This window comes from Dipodomys spectabilis, unplaced genomic scaffold (assembly GCF_019054845.1).
Source record: "Dipodomys spectabilis isolate Male_0828 unplaced genomic scaffold, ASM1905484v1 ptg000234l, whole genome shotgun sequence".
Taxonomy (NCBI): Eukaryota; Metazoa; Chordata; class Mammalia; order Rodentia; family Heteromyidae; genus Dipodomys; species Dipodomys spectabilis.
In genome coordinates this window covers 12,188,950-12,206,315 of record NW_024870911.1, presented here as the reverse complement: position 1 = coordinate 12,206,315, position 17,366 = coordinate 12,188,950, and the positions used below count along the sequence as shown (strand labels likewise).

General features: G+C 38.1%; 1 protein-coding gene across 1 annotated transcript in view; it reads left to right on the top strand.

The window, feature by feature from the left end:
* The window catches only part of Tbk1 (TANK binding kinase 1), a 42,456-nt gene extending 26,428 nt beyond the window's left edge, over positions 1-16,028 (top strand). The window contains exons 12-21 of the mRNA XM_042698896.1: positions 1,041-1,142; positions 3,044-3,122; positions 9,156-9,277; positions 9,371-9,447; positions 10,426-10,465; positions 10,982-11,083; positions 11,176-11,272; positions 12,057-12,163; positions 12,685-12,756; positions 15,252-16,028. Coding sequence (XP_042554830.1) covers positions 1,041-1,142; positions 3,044-3,122; positions 9,156-9,277; positions 9,371-9,447; positions 10,426-10,465; positions 10,982-11,083; positions 11,176-11,272; positions 12,057-12,163; positions 12,685-12,756; positions 15,252-15,303 — 850 coding nt within the window. The 3' untranslated portion in view covers positions 15,304-16,028. The remainder of the gene's footprint in view (positions 1-1,040; positions 1,143-3,043; positions 3,123-9,155; positions 9,278-9,370; positions 9,448-10,425; positions 10,466-10,981; positions 11,084-11,175; positions 11,273-12,056; positions 12,164-12,684; positions 12,757-15,251) is intronic.
* Positions 16,029-17,366: the final 1,338 nt, after the last annotated feature.

Below are 17,366 nucleotides of genomic sequence, written 5' to 3'. Positions count from 1 at the left end.
TAAATTTGAGCCGCAGAATTAGTACAAAAACAAAAGGTTATGGCTATTTTTCATGTACTTCTTAAAATAACCTTGTGAAATCAAGAGGAAAAATAGAATTTAAACTTTAAAACTACAGTATGATTTCCAAAGACCTTGACTTAGTGGTTATTTTGCTGTCTTGGAAGACTTTGGCATTGTCATAATTCAGTGCAGTATATTCTTTCTATGGGTAAGTCCCAGAATCTTCCTCCATGACCTACCTTTTTCCTAAATAAAGTCATATTTGCCGGGCGCTGGTGGCTCACGCCTGTAATCCTAGCTACTCAGGAGGCTGAGATCTGAGGATCGCGGTTCAAAGCCAGCCCAGGCAGGAGAGACCGTGAGACTCCTATCTCCAATAAACCACCAGAAAACCAGAAGTGGCGCTGTAGCTCAAGTGGTAGAGTGCTCGCCTTGAGCTGAAGAGCTGAGGGACAGCGCCCAGGCCCAGAGTTCAAGCCCCACGACTGACAAAAAAATAAATAAATAAAAGTAAAGTCATATTTACTTTCTTAAACAGCATTATAGAATTTAGATACTGTATAGCTCATCCATTAAAAATGGGCAATTTAGTGATTTTTGTATGTTTACAGAGCTATGCAACCATTACTCTAAATTTAGAACACTTTCATTACCTCCAAACCAACTGCTCATTTTTCCCCAAACCAACCAGCCCTAGGCAACCACTAAAACAATGTCTCTGTAGATATGCCTATTTCAGATGTATCACATAAATGTAATCATAGATGAGTATATAAAGTCACCTTGAAAAAGTCTAAAAACTAATTTTATTAATTAATCTAGAATAGAATTAATAATTATAATATACACAGTATATAATTATAATCTAGAACAAAATATTATTATCTGCAAACATATTCCTGCAAACATAAAAGAGTGATTACACTTTCATTCATTTTTATGTATGCTAGTTTATAGTGTGCTGGTATAATTAATACTAAGCAAGAAAAAGTAAATGATTCCTTAGATAAACTAATGTCAATAATGTTATTTTGTAGTGAATTAGTTAAAGATGATTACAATGAAACTGTTCACAAAAAGACAGAAGTTGTGATTACATTGGATTTCTGCATCAGAAACATTGAGAAAACAGTGAAAGCGTGAGTAGACTTTCTTCCTTGCTAGCAGTAGAAAAAGTATTAAATGTTCTATTTAGTTATCTTGTGGCATGCCGTGCAAGTGCTTGTATTATAGAACATCCTTAAGATAGTGGTTGGTCCATCATAAGGGGAAAAATAACAGTTTTCTCAGTAAGAAACAAATGCCATCTCTGGTGGCATTTTTACCATCCCTTTGTAAAGGATAAAAGGAGATTTAAAAAGATGCCCTGTCTAGCAGAAAATCTGAATAGTAAAATGGTGAACTTATTACCAACTACGGAAATAGGAAGACGTATCTATAGAATCACCACTAATGAGTATTTTTAGAATTTTAGGAAATATTTTTACTTTATTATTTGTTTGGGTTTTTTGGTCAGTTGTGGGGCCTGCGCACTTTATTCTTATTTGTTAGGTTTATATCTGGAAGGTTCTTGAAAAATTGATAATTTAAACTGCCTTCTTTCTAGGATTACAGAGGAAACTTACTAAATGAAGTCAGTATATACTATTGACCTTCGTTGATTTTTTTTTTTTTTTTTTTTTTTTTTTTGTCTCGGAGCTTGAACTCTCAGCCTGGGTGCTGTCCCTCAGCTCTTCAGCTCAAGGCTAGTGCTCTACCGCTTAAGCCACAGCACCCACTTCCGACTTTTTCTGCATATGTGATGCTAAGGTATTGAACCCGGGGCCTCATGCATGCAAGGCAAGCACTTTACCACTGAGCTACCTTCTCAGCCCCCTTCATTGATTTTTAAATCTAGAATTTTTACTATTATACTGGCATAAAATTATTTGAAATTGGGCTGGGAAAGTGGCTCAGTGGTAGAGCGCTTGCCTTGCATGCCTGAGGCCCTGGGTTCGATTCCTCAGCACCACATAAACAAAAAGAAAAAAAAAGCCAGAAGTGGCGCTGTGGCTCAAGTGGTAGAGCGCTAGCCTTGAGCTGAAGAGCTGAGGGACAGCCCCCAGACCCAGAATTCAGGCCCTACAACTGGACCCAAAAAAAAAAAAAAGATTATTTGAAATTAACTTGTCTGTTTAATTTCATCCATATCTGTAGTCCTTCCATGTCCTTGAGTAATGCTCAGTGGATATTTGAAACCTCAGATAGTAGCAAACCCCATATATAAACACTACAATACATGATAGCAAGTGAATAGTATATGTAGTGTGGATATACAGGGTGACTAGGTCATTCAAATCCCATGCTGGAAGGAACGAATGGTATATGACTTTAGCACACTACTCAAAAGAACATGAACTTAAAACCTATGAACTTTTTTTGGAATATCTCATTTAATATTTTCAGACAACCATTGACCACCACTAACTGAAACTATAGAAAGCAAAACCTCAGATCAGGGGAAACTACTGTATATAAAAATGTCTTCTTCAGGGCTGGGAAGGTGGCTCAGTGGTAGAGCGCTTGCCTTGCATGCATGAGGCCCTGGGTTCGATTCCTCAGCACCACATAAGCAAAAAGAAAAAAGCCGGAAGTGGCGCTGTGGCTCAAGTGGTAGAGCACTAGCCTTGAGCTGAAGAGCTGAGGGACAGTGCCCAGGCCCAGAGTTCAGGCCCCATGACTGAACCCCCAAAAAAAAAGTCTTCTTCAGAAGGAAGGCTTCAAGGTTTTCTTATAACCTGCTGGCATTTAGACTTTGAATAATTTTTTTTTTTGGGGGGGGGGTCCGGTCGTGGGGCCTGAACTCTGGGCCTGGGCACTGTCCAGGAAATGGAGCTCAGATTAGCCTTGAGCTAAAAAGCTTAGGGATAGAGCCCAGGCCCTGAGTTCGAGTCCTTAACAACCAAGCAAAACAAAAAAGCTGAAAATAATTCATAAAACATCTTTTTAAAATCTATGCATTTATTATACTTTTTTTTTCTGTGACTGACCTTTCATGCAGATATGAAAAGTTGATGAAGATTCACCTAGAAGCAGCAGAATTAGGCGAAATTTCAGACATACACACCAAGTTGTTGAGAGTAAGTATTTGCAAAAGTATGAAAATTGTAAGGCCATAATCCTTTGCTGGCAAGATTGACCTTAACCTTTCTTAGAACAATGAGATTTCTACAAATCTCCAGAAAAAAGAGTAAGTAGTCTTTTCCCATCTTTAGAGACTTATTGCTATGAAATTCTTTATAACATTTACAAATGCCTACTGTGTTTTTAAACTTGGGCAGCTATCTGTTCATCTTCCCTTCCCCACCTATCCTTCCTTTCTTGTTTTTTAAATTTAATGCTCTTATGTTGTTCCTCTGGCAATTAAAGCAAGGTTATGAGTGCAAATTAACATGCATTTGAATATAGGTTGTTTATACTTGTCTAGAAAAAATGCAAAATATGAAAATATCAGATCATTTCCAAAACAAAAGTAAAGAAAGATTTATAATTCTCAAGGCAAAGCAGGGTGCCTAGCTACTCACGAAGCTGAGATCTGAGGATTGTGATTCAAAGCCAGCCCAGGTAGAAAAGTCCATGAGACTCTTATCTCCAATTAACTACCAGAAAACCAGAAGTGGCACTGTGGCTCAAGTGGTAGAGCACTCACCTTGAGCTGAAGAGCTGAGAGACAGCACCCATGCCTGGAGTTCAAGCCCATGACCAACAAATAAATAAACAAGTACCAACAGATACAGATACGTTTCAAGAAGTCTTTGGCTCTCTCATTTAACTGTATTACAGAGGTTCATGGATTACTCCCAGATCTCTCCCTGTGTATCTACCTGTTCCTGGCTGGCCATGTAAGACCTTCAATTCTTTGCATCCTTGTTTTTATTTTTTCTCAGAAATAGGCCATTTTGTGGCTCCGTGGTAGATGAGTAGTAGATCACCTACCTACCAAATAAGAGGCCTTGAGTTCAAATCCCAGTAACATCAAAAAAATTAGAGTATAAAAAAAAAAGACCATTTCTTTCTTACTCATCTCATGCATTGTGCCAATTAAATGATACAGAAAAAAGTACTATATTCCTGCAAGTTTTAAATATTTAAAGTGTTCATTATATAAATGTTAAAGTATGTGGGAAGGAGGTTTTCATCTTACACTGAACTTTAGTTGTTACTTTTCCTCAGTTTTATATCTCAAACAGGAGTAATAAGTTGTGAAGTTTAGTGCATTGCCATCAGCAGGTTTTTTTGTTGTTTTTTTAAACAGAATGAACCATAATGTGCATCAAGCGTTAGGAAATTAATGTCCCATGAAAATCTCAGTTCAATTTATAGACTTCAAATGTTACTAAATTTAAACAAAGAGAATTACTAGTGAGTCTTGGTCCAAAGGTTTGAAAAGTTCTGCTATAAAGTGATTGAAAGTCAGAGAAACAAGAGATGGTCATCCCCAATATTAACCTGCATTTAAATAAAGAGCCCTGTTGTTAGAAATGTTTTGCGTTTTTCTTCCTTGCTTTTAGCTTAGAACTTGAATTAGCTCATGCACTGGCAATGGAAATTCATTCCTAGTGCTAAAAGCATTGTTTGATAGCTTTCAATGAAAATTGTTTAATTTTAGTGACGTTTTTGTGAGATTTGCAAAGGAAAGGTAAGTAAATGGCTTAATGACACAGTCTTTAAGGACTACCAATCTGTCTTCTAACTTAAAGCCAACTTCTTTTCATTAGATTGCTTGGTTTTTCCTCATTAGCAGTTGAGTTGTGGCTCTTTTCCTAATTGAAGACCTTAAAGTTTTTAAGAAATTTTTTATTAATTAGAATGTAAATTTTTTTTGGGGGGGGTCCAGTCGTGGGGGCCTGAACTCTGGGCCTGGGCACTGTCCCTTAGCTCTTCAGCTCAAGGCTAGCGCTCAATAGAAGAACTACCACATGTGCTTACTACCCAAGCAATGGTTATTAAAATTTTTTCAGCATCCCAAAACCAGACAGGAAGGATACTGTTCCTCTTCCATACCTCCTCTTCTTCTCTTCTGGTGACACTGGAGTTTAAACCCAGGGCCTCCTGCTTGCTAGGATGGTGTTCTACCACTTGAGTCATGACTCTTGCCCTCTTATGTGCTAGTTATTTTGGAGATGGAATCTAGTGAACTATTCTGCCCCAGCTAGCCTCAAAGCTTGATCTTCTAGAGCTTACTCACCTAAGTAGCTAGGATTATAGGCACAACTTTTTATGCCCATCTGATGTAAGTTTATTTAGTGAATTTAATTTCCTCTGTGTTATCAGTTATTAGGGTTCTTCTATCCCTCATTTTTTCAGGGCCAGAGGATCTGATTCATCTATCTAATGCAATGTGCCTACACCTTGGCCACACTTGGGTGGATGGATAAGGAGTGAGTGGAATATTTTGATGCATAGTTTTATATGGAAGCGGGAGAAAGGTCTTATTCATAAAGGGGGGTGGGGAGTGCCTAGCTACCAAAACAGGGAGGTATAGATTTAGGGAAAACAGAAGTAAACCTATATATATATATATATATATATATATATATATATATATATATATATATATATATATGTCGTGAGATTTTTTCATCATTATTATAAATAGGAAAGGATTCTATGTATAAATTTTTACTTTGTTAAGTAACTTTGAAGCAGTTTAGTCATTGACATTTCATCTTAGTTAATATTTTTACCAGTTTATTTACAAAAGTCCAATTATATTAGTTTTAATTTATCTCATTCAATTCAGTAACAAAGATAACTGTAAGATTTTGTTCAGTTTGTTTACAAGTATTCATTCATTCATTTAGTTGGTCAGTTGATTTATTCAATATATTGAAGAGACCTTCTGAAAACATAGGACTCAATTTATGGTACTGAGTTGGACAAAAAGATGAGCAGAGATTTTTTTAATCAAACATTGATGACATAGCAGATCAAATCTGCAGCTTTTTTAAGTGGTATGCTAAGATGTCTGCGTGGCCTTTGTCAGAAAGTGGCTTGGATATTTGTTCCTCTTTCCTCTGAGCTTTTCCTTCTTCCCACCTGCTGTTTCCTGTAATTTCCCTCACTAATCCCACATCAGCTAGAAGGACTATAGTCTTATTTGTTGGTCTTGTCAGTAAGATGACCTGCCATGAAATAAAGGCTTTAAAATTTGGGATTTAGCAAGTATAAATCTACCTGTTAGATTTATAAATATATCTTCTAATTTTGACCCCAAATAATACGGATCATGTTTATGCAGGTATAAAGGTCTCATCTTCTTGATGAAAAACAAATATTTTGGACCAGTTTGGTATAGTCAAGTAGAAAATGCTCACTATAAGTAAGGGATAAAATAATAAAATATATGTAGTTTCTTAGCTTAACTTAGTTGGAAAAAATGTATGGATTCTTTTGTTTTTAAGTAGAACTGATTTTAGTATTCAGAACCCAATAATGGGTCTTCCTCTCTGTCTATAGGGAACTGGAGGAAGTCAACCCAGACATGAGACCCTTCTAAGGGTTGACATTCTGCTTGAATTTTAAAGTTCTGTCAGTCTCAGGTTTAAAAAAAAAAAAATTTCACAAAGATACTTCCTTCTCCATTTCAACCTTGAAGTAATTATACACAGGATTGTGTTTCTAAGGATCAGTTCACAAAAAAAAAAAAAGTTTCAAAACAAGGGAACTGGAAGGCCCTAGCATTGCAGTTTTCTGGGCTCCATGGTGAAGGACATTCATCAGCCCTTCTTGGGCATATGATGTTCTCCCGCCTTGTAGAGCTTTCCTGCTAGAGTAGGAGTTATGTGTTTAAGGGTGAAAGGTACAAGGGTATAAGGAGCCCAAGGTTGACGTTTTTAGATGGGTTCAGGCTCCCAGGGAGGAGAAGGTACCTGCCAAAGCCAGTGCTTGGCTGAACCTCAGGTAGATAACACTCAAGGGCCCAGCCTGCTTCCTGTCCTCTCACCTGGGAGCCCCCCAGGCTCAGGGCTTGGATTGCAAACAAGGAAATAACATGTTCCCCGTGTCTTAGCTCCTCTTGGTTCATGGCTGGAGATAGAGGAGGGCATGGACAAACACTTGAAGGGGTCAGGACCCCCTCCCAGACCGGAAAAAAAAAAAAAACCACAGAGAGCAGAGAAATATATCTGGACCCTTGAAATATCTAGACATATTTAATTCTAACGTTTATTCTTTCTTAATAAGATTTACAAATACTCAGTAACATGATAGGTAAGCAATATATTTCCTAAGCTTAACTTTAGACAAGATTAGATAAGGCTTCTGTTCATTTACTTTTTTTTTTTTTTTGCTGGGCCTGAGGCTTGAACTTTGGGCCTGGGCATTGTCCCTGACTCCTTTTGCTCAAGGCTAGCACTCTACCACTTGAGCCACAATACCACCTCTGGCTTTTTCTGTGATTAATTGGAGATAAGAGTCTCATGGACTGGCTTTGAACCACGATCCTCAGGTCTTAGCCTCCTGAGTAGCTAGGATTACAGGTCTGAGCCAGTAGTGCCCAGATGTTCATTTACTTTTTTTTTTTTTTTTTTTTGGGTCCGGTTGTGGGGCCTGAACTCTGGGCATGAACACTGTCCCTCAGCTCTTCAGCTCAAGGCTAGTGCTCTACCACTTAAGCCACAGCGCCACTTCTGGCTTTTTTCTTTTTGCTTATGTGGTGCTGAGGAATGGAACCCAGGGCCTCATGCATGCAAGGCAAGTGTTCTACCACTGAGCCACCTTCCCAGCCCTGTTCATTTACTTTTTTAAAAATTTATTTATTTTGACATTACTGGGGATTTAACTCAGGGCCTTACACATTTAGGAGGCAGGAACTCTTCCGCTCCAGTCCTAGCTCCAGCCCCTTTTGCATTGGTTATTTTCAAGGTAGGTCATGCCTCAACCAACCTAGGCTGCAGTCCTTCTACTTTTGCTTCCCAGTGTCACTGAGGATGACCAAATCAAGCCACAATAATCAGCCATTAGTTGAAATGGAGTCTCAAAACCTTCTGCCCAGGCTAACCTCGAACTGTGATTCTTCAGTCTCTGGTCTGAGCCACCATACATGGCTTTCGTTTTCATTTTTAAAAGTTACTCTTTTTTAGGCCCTTTATAAAGAAAACACATTCTGTACATTCCTACATATTCCATTGAGGACTTTTGTAATAGTTCTTTATGTTTATAACATTCAGTGCAAATGAGTGTTAACTAATTTTTTTTCAGAAAAATAAACACAAGGGCTGGGAAGGTGGCTCAGTGGTAGAGTGCTTGCCTTGCATGCATGAGGCCCTGGGTTCAATTCCTCAGCACCACATAAGCAGAAAAAACCAGAAGTGCTGCTGTGTCTCAAGTGGTAGAGCACTAGCCTTGAACTGAAGAACTGAGGGACAGTGCCCAGGCCCAGAGTTCAGACCACAACTGACCAAAAAAAAGAAACACTAGATTGATTGAACAATTAAAAGTGTTTAGCAGGACACTGGTGGGTCATGCCTATAATCATAGCCATTGAGAGGCTGAGATCAGAGAATTGAGATTTGAAGCCTGCCTGGCCAGAAAAGTCCACAGGTACTATCTCCAAAATAACCAGCAAAAAGCCCAATGGGAGACAAGGCTCAAGTGCCAGCCTTGATTGAAAAAGCTGAGTGAATGCAAAGCCCTGAGTAAAAACCCCAGTAACAACACACATAAACACACACACACACACACAGTAATTATTGGGATGGTTGGGAATATGGCTCATATAACAGCATAGCCTGGCATTCAAAACCTACATAAAATTTGAAAAGTATTTACTATACCAGGTATGTAGTTCACTAGTACTTGCCTGGCATGTATAAGTTCCTGGGTTTAATGCCTAGCACTGAAAAATTAAAAAGAGGGAAAAACAAAGTATTTACTACATGAATTGTTTTAATAGTGTTTTAATACTAGTCTATATTTTAATAAATTTTCATTGGTGGAAATTGTCCTAAGAAACTGCTCTTTTCTAATTATGTACATCTTACTGATGTACATAATTAGCTTGAATTGATGTAATCTACAGAGAAATGCAATACAGTCTGTAGAGTCTGTTGGCGCTGTGATGACCATTTCTGACTTTGGCAACTGGGTCTGAACCTATTGGTTTTATTTAGCTTTCCAGCTCTCAGGGAACAATAGAAACCAGTCTTCAGGACATCGAGAGCAGACTATCTCCTGGTGGATTGCTGGCTGATGTCTGGGCACATCAAGAAGGCACCCATCCAAAAGATAGAAAGTAGGTCATAACTTTACTGGGAATTCTTTATCTTATTAAATGTCCTTTTCACAACAATTCAGTTAATTTTTTGGATTTTTCTTTCTTAAATAGTGTAGAAAAACTACAAGTCCTGTTAAATTGCATCACAGAGATTTACTATCAGTTCAAAAAAGACAAAGCAGAACGTAGTAAGTAAAATTTGGTGTTTGTTAATCTAATGAAATCAGCCTTAGTAATTAGTTATAATTCCATTGGATTAATGTGGTATATTTGTAAAAGTGACTACTTCAGTTATACTTGTTTTATTGTTTTGGGGTTTTTTTTGTTTTTTTTTTGTTTTTGTCGGTCGTGGGGCTTGAACTCTGGGCCTGAACGCTGTCCATCAGCTCTTCAGCTCAAGGCAAGTGCTCTACCACTTGAGCTACAGTGCCAGTTCCAGTTATACTTGTTTTAGAGATATAATTCTATTAGAAAACAACTTGAATGTACAAAAGACTTGTACTTAAAGTCAGCCTTTGGAATATATTATATCAGGCTCCTAAACTCCAAAGGGCTTAGAGGCCAGGCAGATAACAGCCAGGATTGAAAGGAGCCAGTGAGGAGCCAGAACTGGCCCTTTTTCCCCATAAAAGAAAAATTAGAGGGCTGAGTGTGGTGTATTGTGCCCATAATTCTAGCTGCTTAGGAGACAAAGATTGGGAGAATTAAGATTCAAGGCCACACTGAGCAAAATGTTAGTAAGACCACCCTCTCAATGAACAAACTTCATACCTGCAATATGAGAGGCATAGATTGGAATCTGAGGTTGGCCTCAGGCTGAAAATTAACTGAAGCAAAAGAGCATTAGGGGTATGGCACAATGGTGGAGCACTTGCCTAGCAAGTGCAGGCCCTGACTTCAGATCCCAGTACTTGAAAAGAAAAAGGTAGAAATACAAGTTTTGTTAGAAATACCCTGGTTTTTAAATGTTGGCAGTTAAATTTTTGTGTGTGTTAACATTGTGCAGTCACATAAAATCTGTAAGTCATGTTTAACCCATAGGCCACAAGTCTGGCATCTGCTTCAAACTCTTAGGTATTTGAAGAAATAATCTCAAAAGAAAAAATACTGTTCATTATATTGCAATTCCACATTAACACAAATATGTGCTATTTTCTTATTTCTAGGACTAGCTTATAATGAAGAACAAATCCACAAATTTGATAAGTAAGTGTCTAGATTATGTTTAATAAGTTAGCTTCTTTCATAGTTATTTCAGTGGCCTTTAATTATTTGATTCTTCTTAAAAAATTAGATTCAGCAACAAATACTTATTTGCCTTGACTTTATTGGATTGTTACTCTGACTGCATTTTTTGAAGCCCATTCTTGCCTGGATAAGAAGGGGGTGTTAGGGAGGAGGGGGAATACACTGTTCTGCTCAGTTGTTTACTGCCTCAGGTACTATGTTTGGAAGAGGGTAGAGATCAAGAAATAGAAGCAAAGACATACATAACCACTTTCTTAGTCAGTAAATATGTTGGGAACATTCTCTATTTTGAAACATCTTTTTCCTCTTGCTGTTATAATGTCTACCCTAGAAACTTTTGCTTTCTACAGCAAATGTTCAAAATCCACACAGTCATTTTAGGAAATATTTAGGAAACATTTGAAAATGTTTAAATATTGAAAGTAGAAACAGTGAAGTTCACTTAAGTCTTTTTGGTTATTTCTAAATTTACAGGCAAAAACTGTATTACCATGCAACAAAAGCTATGACCCACTTTACAGATGAATGTGTTAAAAAGTATGAAGCATTTTTGGATAAGTCTGAAGAATGGATGGGGTAAGGGTACTATTTTAGGGTGATAATATGTACTTCATATTGTGAGAATTTTACCCAAAGCTGCTTATTAACAGATTCTTTTTGATTTTCAGAAAAATGGTTCATCTTAGGAAACAGTTATTATCTCTAACTAGCCAGTGTTTTGATATTGAAGAAGAAGTATCAAAGTATCAAGACTACACTAATGAGGTACAGCTATCAAAAGTATCTTAGAGGGATTGGGAATGTGACTTAGTGGTAGAGTGCTTGCCTAGCATGCATGAAGCCCTGAGTTTGATTCTTTAGTACCACATAAATAGAAAAAGCCGGAAGTGGCACTGTGGCTCAAGTGGTAGAGTGATAGCCTTGAGCACAGATTGAATCAGGAACAGTGCCCAGGCCCTGAGTTCAAGCCCCAGGAATGGCAAAAAAAAAAATGTATCTTAGAGGAGCTGGAGGCATGGCTCAAGTGGTAGAGCACCTATATAGCAAGTATAGGGCTCAATCCCTACCACCACCAAAAAAGTATCTGTATTAAAATCTTTATCCTATTAGGAGAAATTAAAATTCAGCTCTCTTAAACTTATGTCTGATGATTAAGAATGGAGAGGTAGGACATATTCTTTATGCCTGTAATGCATTTTAATATTTTGTTGTTGTTTTCTGGTCAGTAATAGAGCTTGAACTTGGGGCCTGGGCACTTACTGTCCCTGAGCTCTTTTTGCTCAAGGCTAGTGCTCTACCACTTTGAACCACAGCGCCACTTCCTTAATATGCGTTTTAAGAATTTAGATGTTGGACAACAAAACTTTTGGATAAATCACTCGTAGACCATTTGTAAGAAAAGTTATTTTAAAAGGGTATTAAGTATATATCATTGGAGGCTTTTAAATAGAAATTCAAAGCTGTAAAGTACTTACTAATAGCTATGAAATTAGTCTGTGAACTCTACTAAATAGTTCTTGTTATGAAATGTAGTTTTCTGACATTTTAGTTACAAGAAACTCTGCCTCAGAAAATGTTTGCAGCCTCCAGTGGAATCAAACATACCATGACCACAATCTACCCAAGTTCAAACACATTAGTGGAAATGACTCTTGGGTAAGAGACTTGAAAATTATTTTTACTTTTATTATATAAATATATATATATATAAATTATATTTACTTTTATTGTTGTTTGTAATGTTGTTCTGATATCTTGAAAATTTTGATGTATATTGAGAAATGCACTGTTGGATGATGTTTTTAATGAGTTAGAGGTATGGAACTAAAACCTAGATAAATATAATTCTAAAATATGTGCATACTTCCTTTCCTTTCTCCTTTCTCTTTTTGTTAGTCAGTCCTGGGGCTTGACCTCAGAGCCTGGGCACTATCCCTGAGGAGTTTTTGTGATCTAGGCTAGTGTTCTACCATTTAAGCCACAGCCTCACTTCCAGCTTTTTTGATATTTAATTGGAGATAAGAGTCTCAAGGGCTTTCCTGCCTGGGCTGACTTTAACCATAATCCTCATATCTCAGCCTCCTGAGTAGCTAGGATTACAGGTGTAAGCCACCATTACCCAGCTTTGTACATACTTTTCTAAGCAGAGATGCTTTTTTTTTTTTAAATATGTATAGTATGAAGAAGTTAAAGGAAGAAATGGAAGGAGTGGTTAAAGAACTTGCTGAAAATAATCATATTTTAGAAAGGTGAGTAATGCAGAACTCATCCAGTATGGTGATTTTGTTTCTCTTGTTTGAGTCCTATCTGAATTCAGTTTTTTAAAACAGTCCCTTTATTTCATTAAGCAGTCTTATTATTTTTATTGAGCTCATTGTTTGGACTTTAATCCTCTTCACTCTCACTAAGTCCTTTATTACGATAGCATTTTGGTTTTTGAAAGAGACATGTTCCTTTGTTTTTCATGAATTTTAAAATGGGATTCTACACATCAGGGTCCAAGATTTATAGAGATTTCAATCTCCTGTATCTTTTCAATTGATGGTTTCTTACAGCTTCCTTTAGCCAGGTTTGTTGAATTCTAATGAGGATCTGTTTACATGAATATAGGATGCAAGGTGCATCTTTGTATTGTGGGAAAATCTTCCTTAACCAAGGTGAGAGTGAGAGTTGGAAGGGATAGTGCTAGTAGAATAACAGTAGATAGTTGGTTTATATATATATATATAGTTCCCATATATGGGAAAGGGTGAGAGCTCAGCTTTGTAGGAGAGCTTAATGGGAATGTGGAGTGAGATAAATAGGGGGAAAAAACCTAGTTAATGTTGTATTGGGTTAGAGAGTGGGGAAGTGGATAAAAGTAAGTCAGACCAAAATAAAAATCAGACAGCATCAGTGATGACTAAGGAAAGCTAGAAATGGAGCTGTGAAGTAGAGCCTTGAGATGGTACCCTTGGGATGGTACCCAGGTCCTTAGTTCAAGCCCTAGGACTGGCACAAAAAGAAAACAAAATTATGGAGAAAAGTGAGGAGGACAGTACATAAGAAACACAATAAGCCGGGGCGCCTGTAATCCTAGCTACTCAGGAGGCTGAGGATCGAGGTTCAAAGCCAGCCCAGGCAGGAAAGTCTGTGAAACTCTTATCTCCAATAAACTACTAGAAAACCGGAAGTGGCGCTGTGGCTCAAGTGGTAGAGCACTCGCCTTGAGCTGAACAGCTGAGGGACAGCCCAGGCCCAGAGTTCAGGCCCCACACCAAAAAAAAAAAAAAAGAAAACATAATAATGAGGGTGGGGAGGAGTAGTTGTGGAGGTGGGAGGGAAGGGATGGGTGGGGGAGGAGGCAACAATGCTCAATAGGAAATAACACATTACCTTGTTCATGTAACTGTAACCCCTCTATACATTTTTACAATAAAAAACGTACAGAAAACAAAAACAAAATAACAACAAAATGATGTTCAAATGATCTAGTAACCAAACGTGAGTTTAGTGAGTTAAGGTATAAGGATTAGTATGAGAGAGCACAGGTAGACAATGAGTATGGGAAGCATTCTTCTTGTAGATAGAAGGAGAATGTAAGTGGGGAAGAACTATGGGAAGGGGAAGATACTGTGTTTCAAAAGAGAATTCTAAAAGGATTCAGGTATGATTTCAGAGAAATGGAAGAAAAGGAGAAGATAAATTTAAAAAATAATAGGTCTACGCTAGAATGTAGAAGTTAAAAGGCAATGCCTTTATCAGTTAACAAAAAAGAAAACCCAGGGCTGGGAAGGTGGCTCAGTGGTAGAGCACTTGCCTTGCATGCCTGAGGCCCTGGGTTCGATCCTCAGCACCACATAAGCAAAAAAGAAAAAAAAAAGCCGGAAGTGGCGCTGTGGCTCAAGTGGTAGAGTGCTAGCCTTGAGCTGAAGAGCTGAGGGACAGCTCCCAGGCCCAGAGGTCAGGCCCACGACCAGACCCAAAAAAAAAAAAGAAAAGAAAAGAAAACCCAGTTAAACAAATACAATACTCAAAGCACTTAAATGAAAACAGGATCAAAGACAGACTTACATTAATACAGGACAGAATGTGAACATAGACACACTGGTTTTGTGTGTCCATATATGTGTATTTATGCGTAGGCTTCTCGGTGAGTGCAAGGTCTGCTTTAGGTCTGAGTGTGAGGCCTTTGCTTTCCTAAAGCCTTCTGTCCAGAAGTGGTCTTCAGAATTTAAGTTGGTGGCAATGTCTAAACTCCTGTTAGCTAAAAGGTGCAGTTTTAATTTATACTTGCATTCAAAAACATAAAACATAAAACATTCTTTGCACCCAATGTCCCCATCATCCTCAGCATAACTTTCTGTTTAACAGGGTTCCATTCCTTACTGCCCTTTGAGCATGTCACATTCCCAATTCCATATCTTAACTTGTAAGTCCTTCCTTACCAAATTATCCAGTTTTCTAGTTCTTACTAACATCTTCACAGTTGTATCACTCTCCAAGGAACTGGATTTTTTTTCATTTAATTATGATACCTCCACAATTAAACAGTTTATTGCCTTGAAAAGCGTTCTGTATATTTCTTTGAAATATTGGGGGCCAGATGTTGAGTGTGTAATTTAAATGCCAACTAGCATGTATAAGGCCCTAAGTTCAATTCCCAACATGAGGGTGGCGGAGGGAGGAAAGCAAAGAGGGAAACAAATGGTTCAAATGAGTATATCTTTTGAGGTTACCTTTTTTCTTTTTATATGTGCTTTAGGTTTGGGTCTTTAACAATGGATGGTGGCCTGCGAAATGTGGACTGTCTTTAAAAGCTTTCTGTGACACTTGAGGAAAGTTTGTTTGCACAAGAAGATAACACTGGGCATTAAATGAATGCCTTTGTAGGTGATCTCTTATTTCTACAATTCAGTATTTGATTCAGTCATGTAAATATGTACAATGTTGTAAATACATAAGAAATATATAAATTTTTGGCTGCTGTTCAGATGTAATTTTGTCTTTGAACATTTATAAGAACATGAGGCAGTTGACTTCAGTGATCCCTAAGGGAAAGCCATGACTGGCAGTCTGCCAAGATGCTGGTCCTCCCCTCTCCCAGTAAGGCTAGAACAGTTAGATTGCTTGGGTGCCTATGGGAAGTATTCTTAAATGGAACCAAAGTTGGCATCCTTACCAATCAGAAGAGACCAATGGCTGTCACTCTTGAGAGTGGTCGAATGGTCAGATGGCCTCTCCGAGTGGGGAGCAGAGTCCAGCCACTGTTTCACTAGCTCCCAGCTCTCTTGTGAGGGATGGAGTGAGTGGCATTATTTTGTTTTACATGGTGCCCATATTCCAGTTTTTCCTGTATTTTTAATTTCAGATGAATTATTGAGCAAAAATTTTACAGTGAATTCTTTTAAAACTCATTTTTCCTTTGGCATTTAAATGTGTAATTGTCATTAAAATCTAGGGTTATCTCAATTATTTTAAGCTGTATATTTCTTTACTTGTGCTTACTATTTCATGAAAATAATAAATTTCTCAATTTTAATGTAAGAAGTTTGTGTGTTTCTGTATATCTAGTTTGAAAAACAAATTACTTTTTTTTCTGTTATTAAACCAGGATCTTGTGCATGCTAGGTAAGCCCTACCACTGTGTCACCTGCCAGATTACTCTGTGTGTGTGTCTGTGTGTCTCTGTGTGTGTGTGTCTGCGTGTGTGTGTTCCTCCAAAAGGTTAGCTATCTTGGCCTCCATTCTGTGATGTGGGCAGCAACAGAATGTGGTCCTAGCACGTGGAAGTCTTGGTCCTGTGGTGTGCTTCAGCATCAGTGGATGGGACATGTGAGCTCTCACTGAGTATTTTATATATGGCCTTTATCCCTGAATCATCTATATCTGAAAGGTGTGGCCACCCATTTTTCCAAGGTAAAATGTGCTAGTGTTCTAATTGCAGGATTCAGTGTTTGCCTTCTAATGATCCATTAACTTACACACAATCTTACAAAGAAAAGATTTTCTGTAGCCTTTCCCAATCATAGTCAAATGATTTAAAAATGATACTCACAGTATTCTATCCCAGAAGAGCAGGAATTACTTTTGTTCTGTCTGTAATGTTTAACCCAGTGTTTTGTGTAGTAAGCAGCCACTATTTAATTCACTAAATAGATTGATGAAGACCACCTTACGAGATTGTGAGTTAGATGATGTTTTGCTTATGAATTTGCCAGGCGCTGGTGGCTCATGTCTATAATCCTAACACTGAAGCTCTGTAGCTGGATTGCAAATCAAAGCTGCCTTTTTGTGTCAAAGTGACCTCCATTCTCAGGCAGATGCTCTTCCAATCAGTGTTTCTCCTAATGCATCTTTCTAGGGATCGCTTGCAGGGTGGTTATGACATTTTACAGCTGCAATATGTCTTATACTTTAATGCTTGTTGCTTTTCAGTCTGATGAATAGTAAAGTAAATTGGACTTTGACCTCTCAGTCCAACCTAATCTGTCCTATCTCATTAGTAATCGCTGGTGGTTTTTGGGTTTTTTGTTTTTTTTTGGGGGGAGGGGGGGGTCCGGTCGTGGGGCCTGAACTTTGGGCCTGGGCGCTTTCCCTTAGCTCTTCAGGTTAATGCTAGCGCTCTACCACTTGAGCCACAGCACCACTTCCAGCTTTTTTCTTTTTGCTTATGTGGTGCTGAGGAATCGAACCCAGGGCCTCAGGCATGCGAGGCAAGCGCTCTACCACTGAGTCACCTTCCCAGCCCCTGGTGGTTTTTTTTTACTTGTTTCTTTGTAACCATGATTTTCAGTAGCCTCTCAATATAAATTTTTCAGAATGAAACATTTTAGATAGCCCATCACTTCCATACCCTCACCTGCACCACCCCCAACCT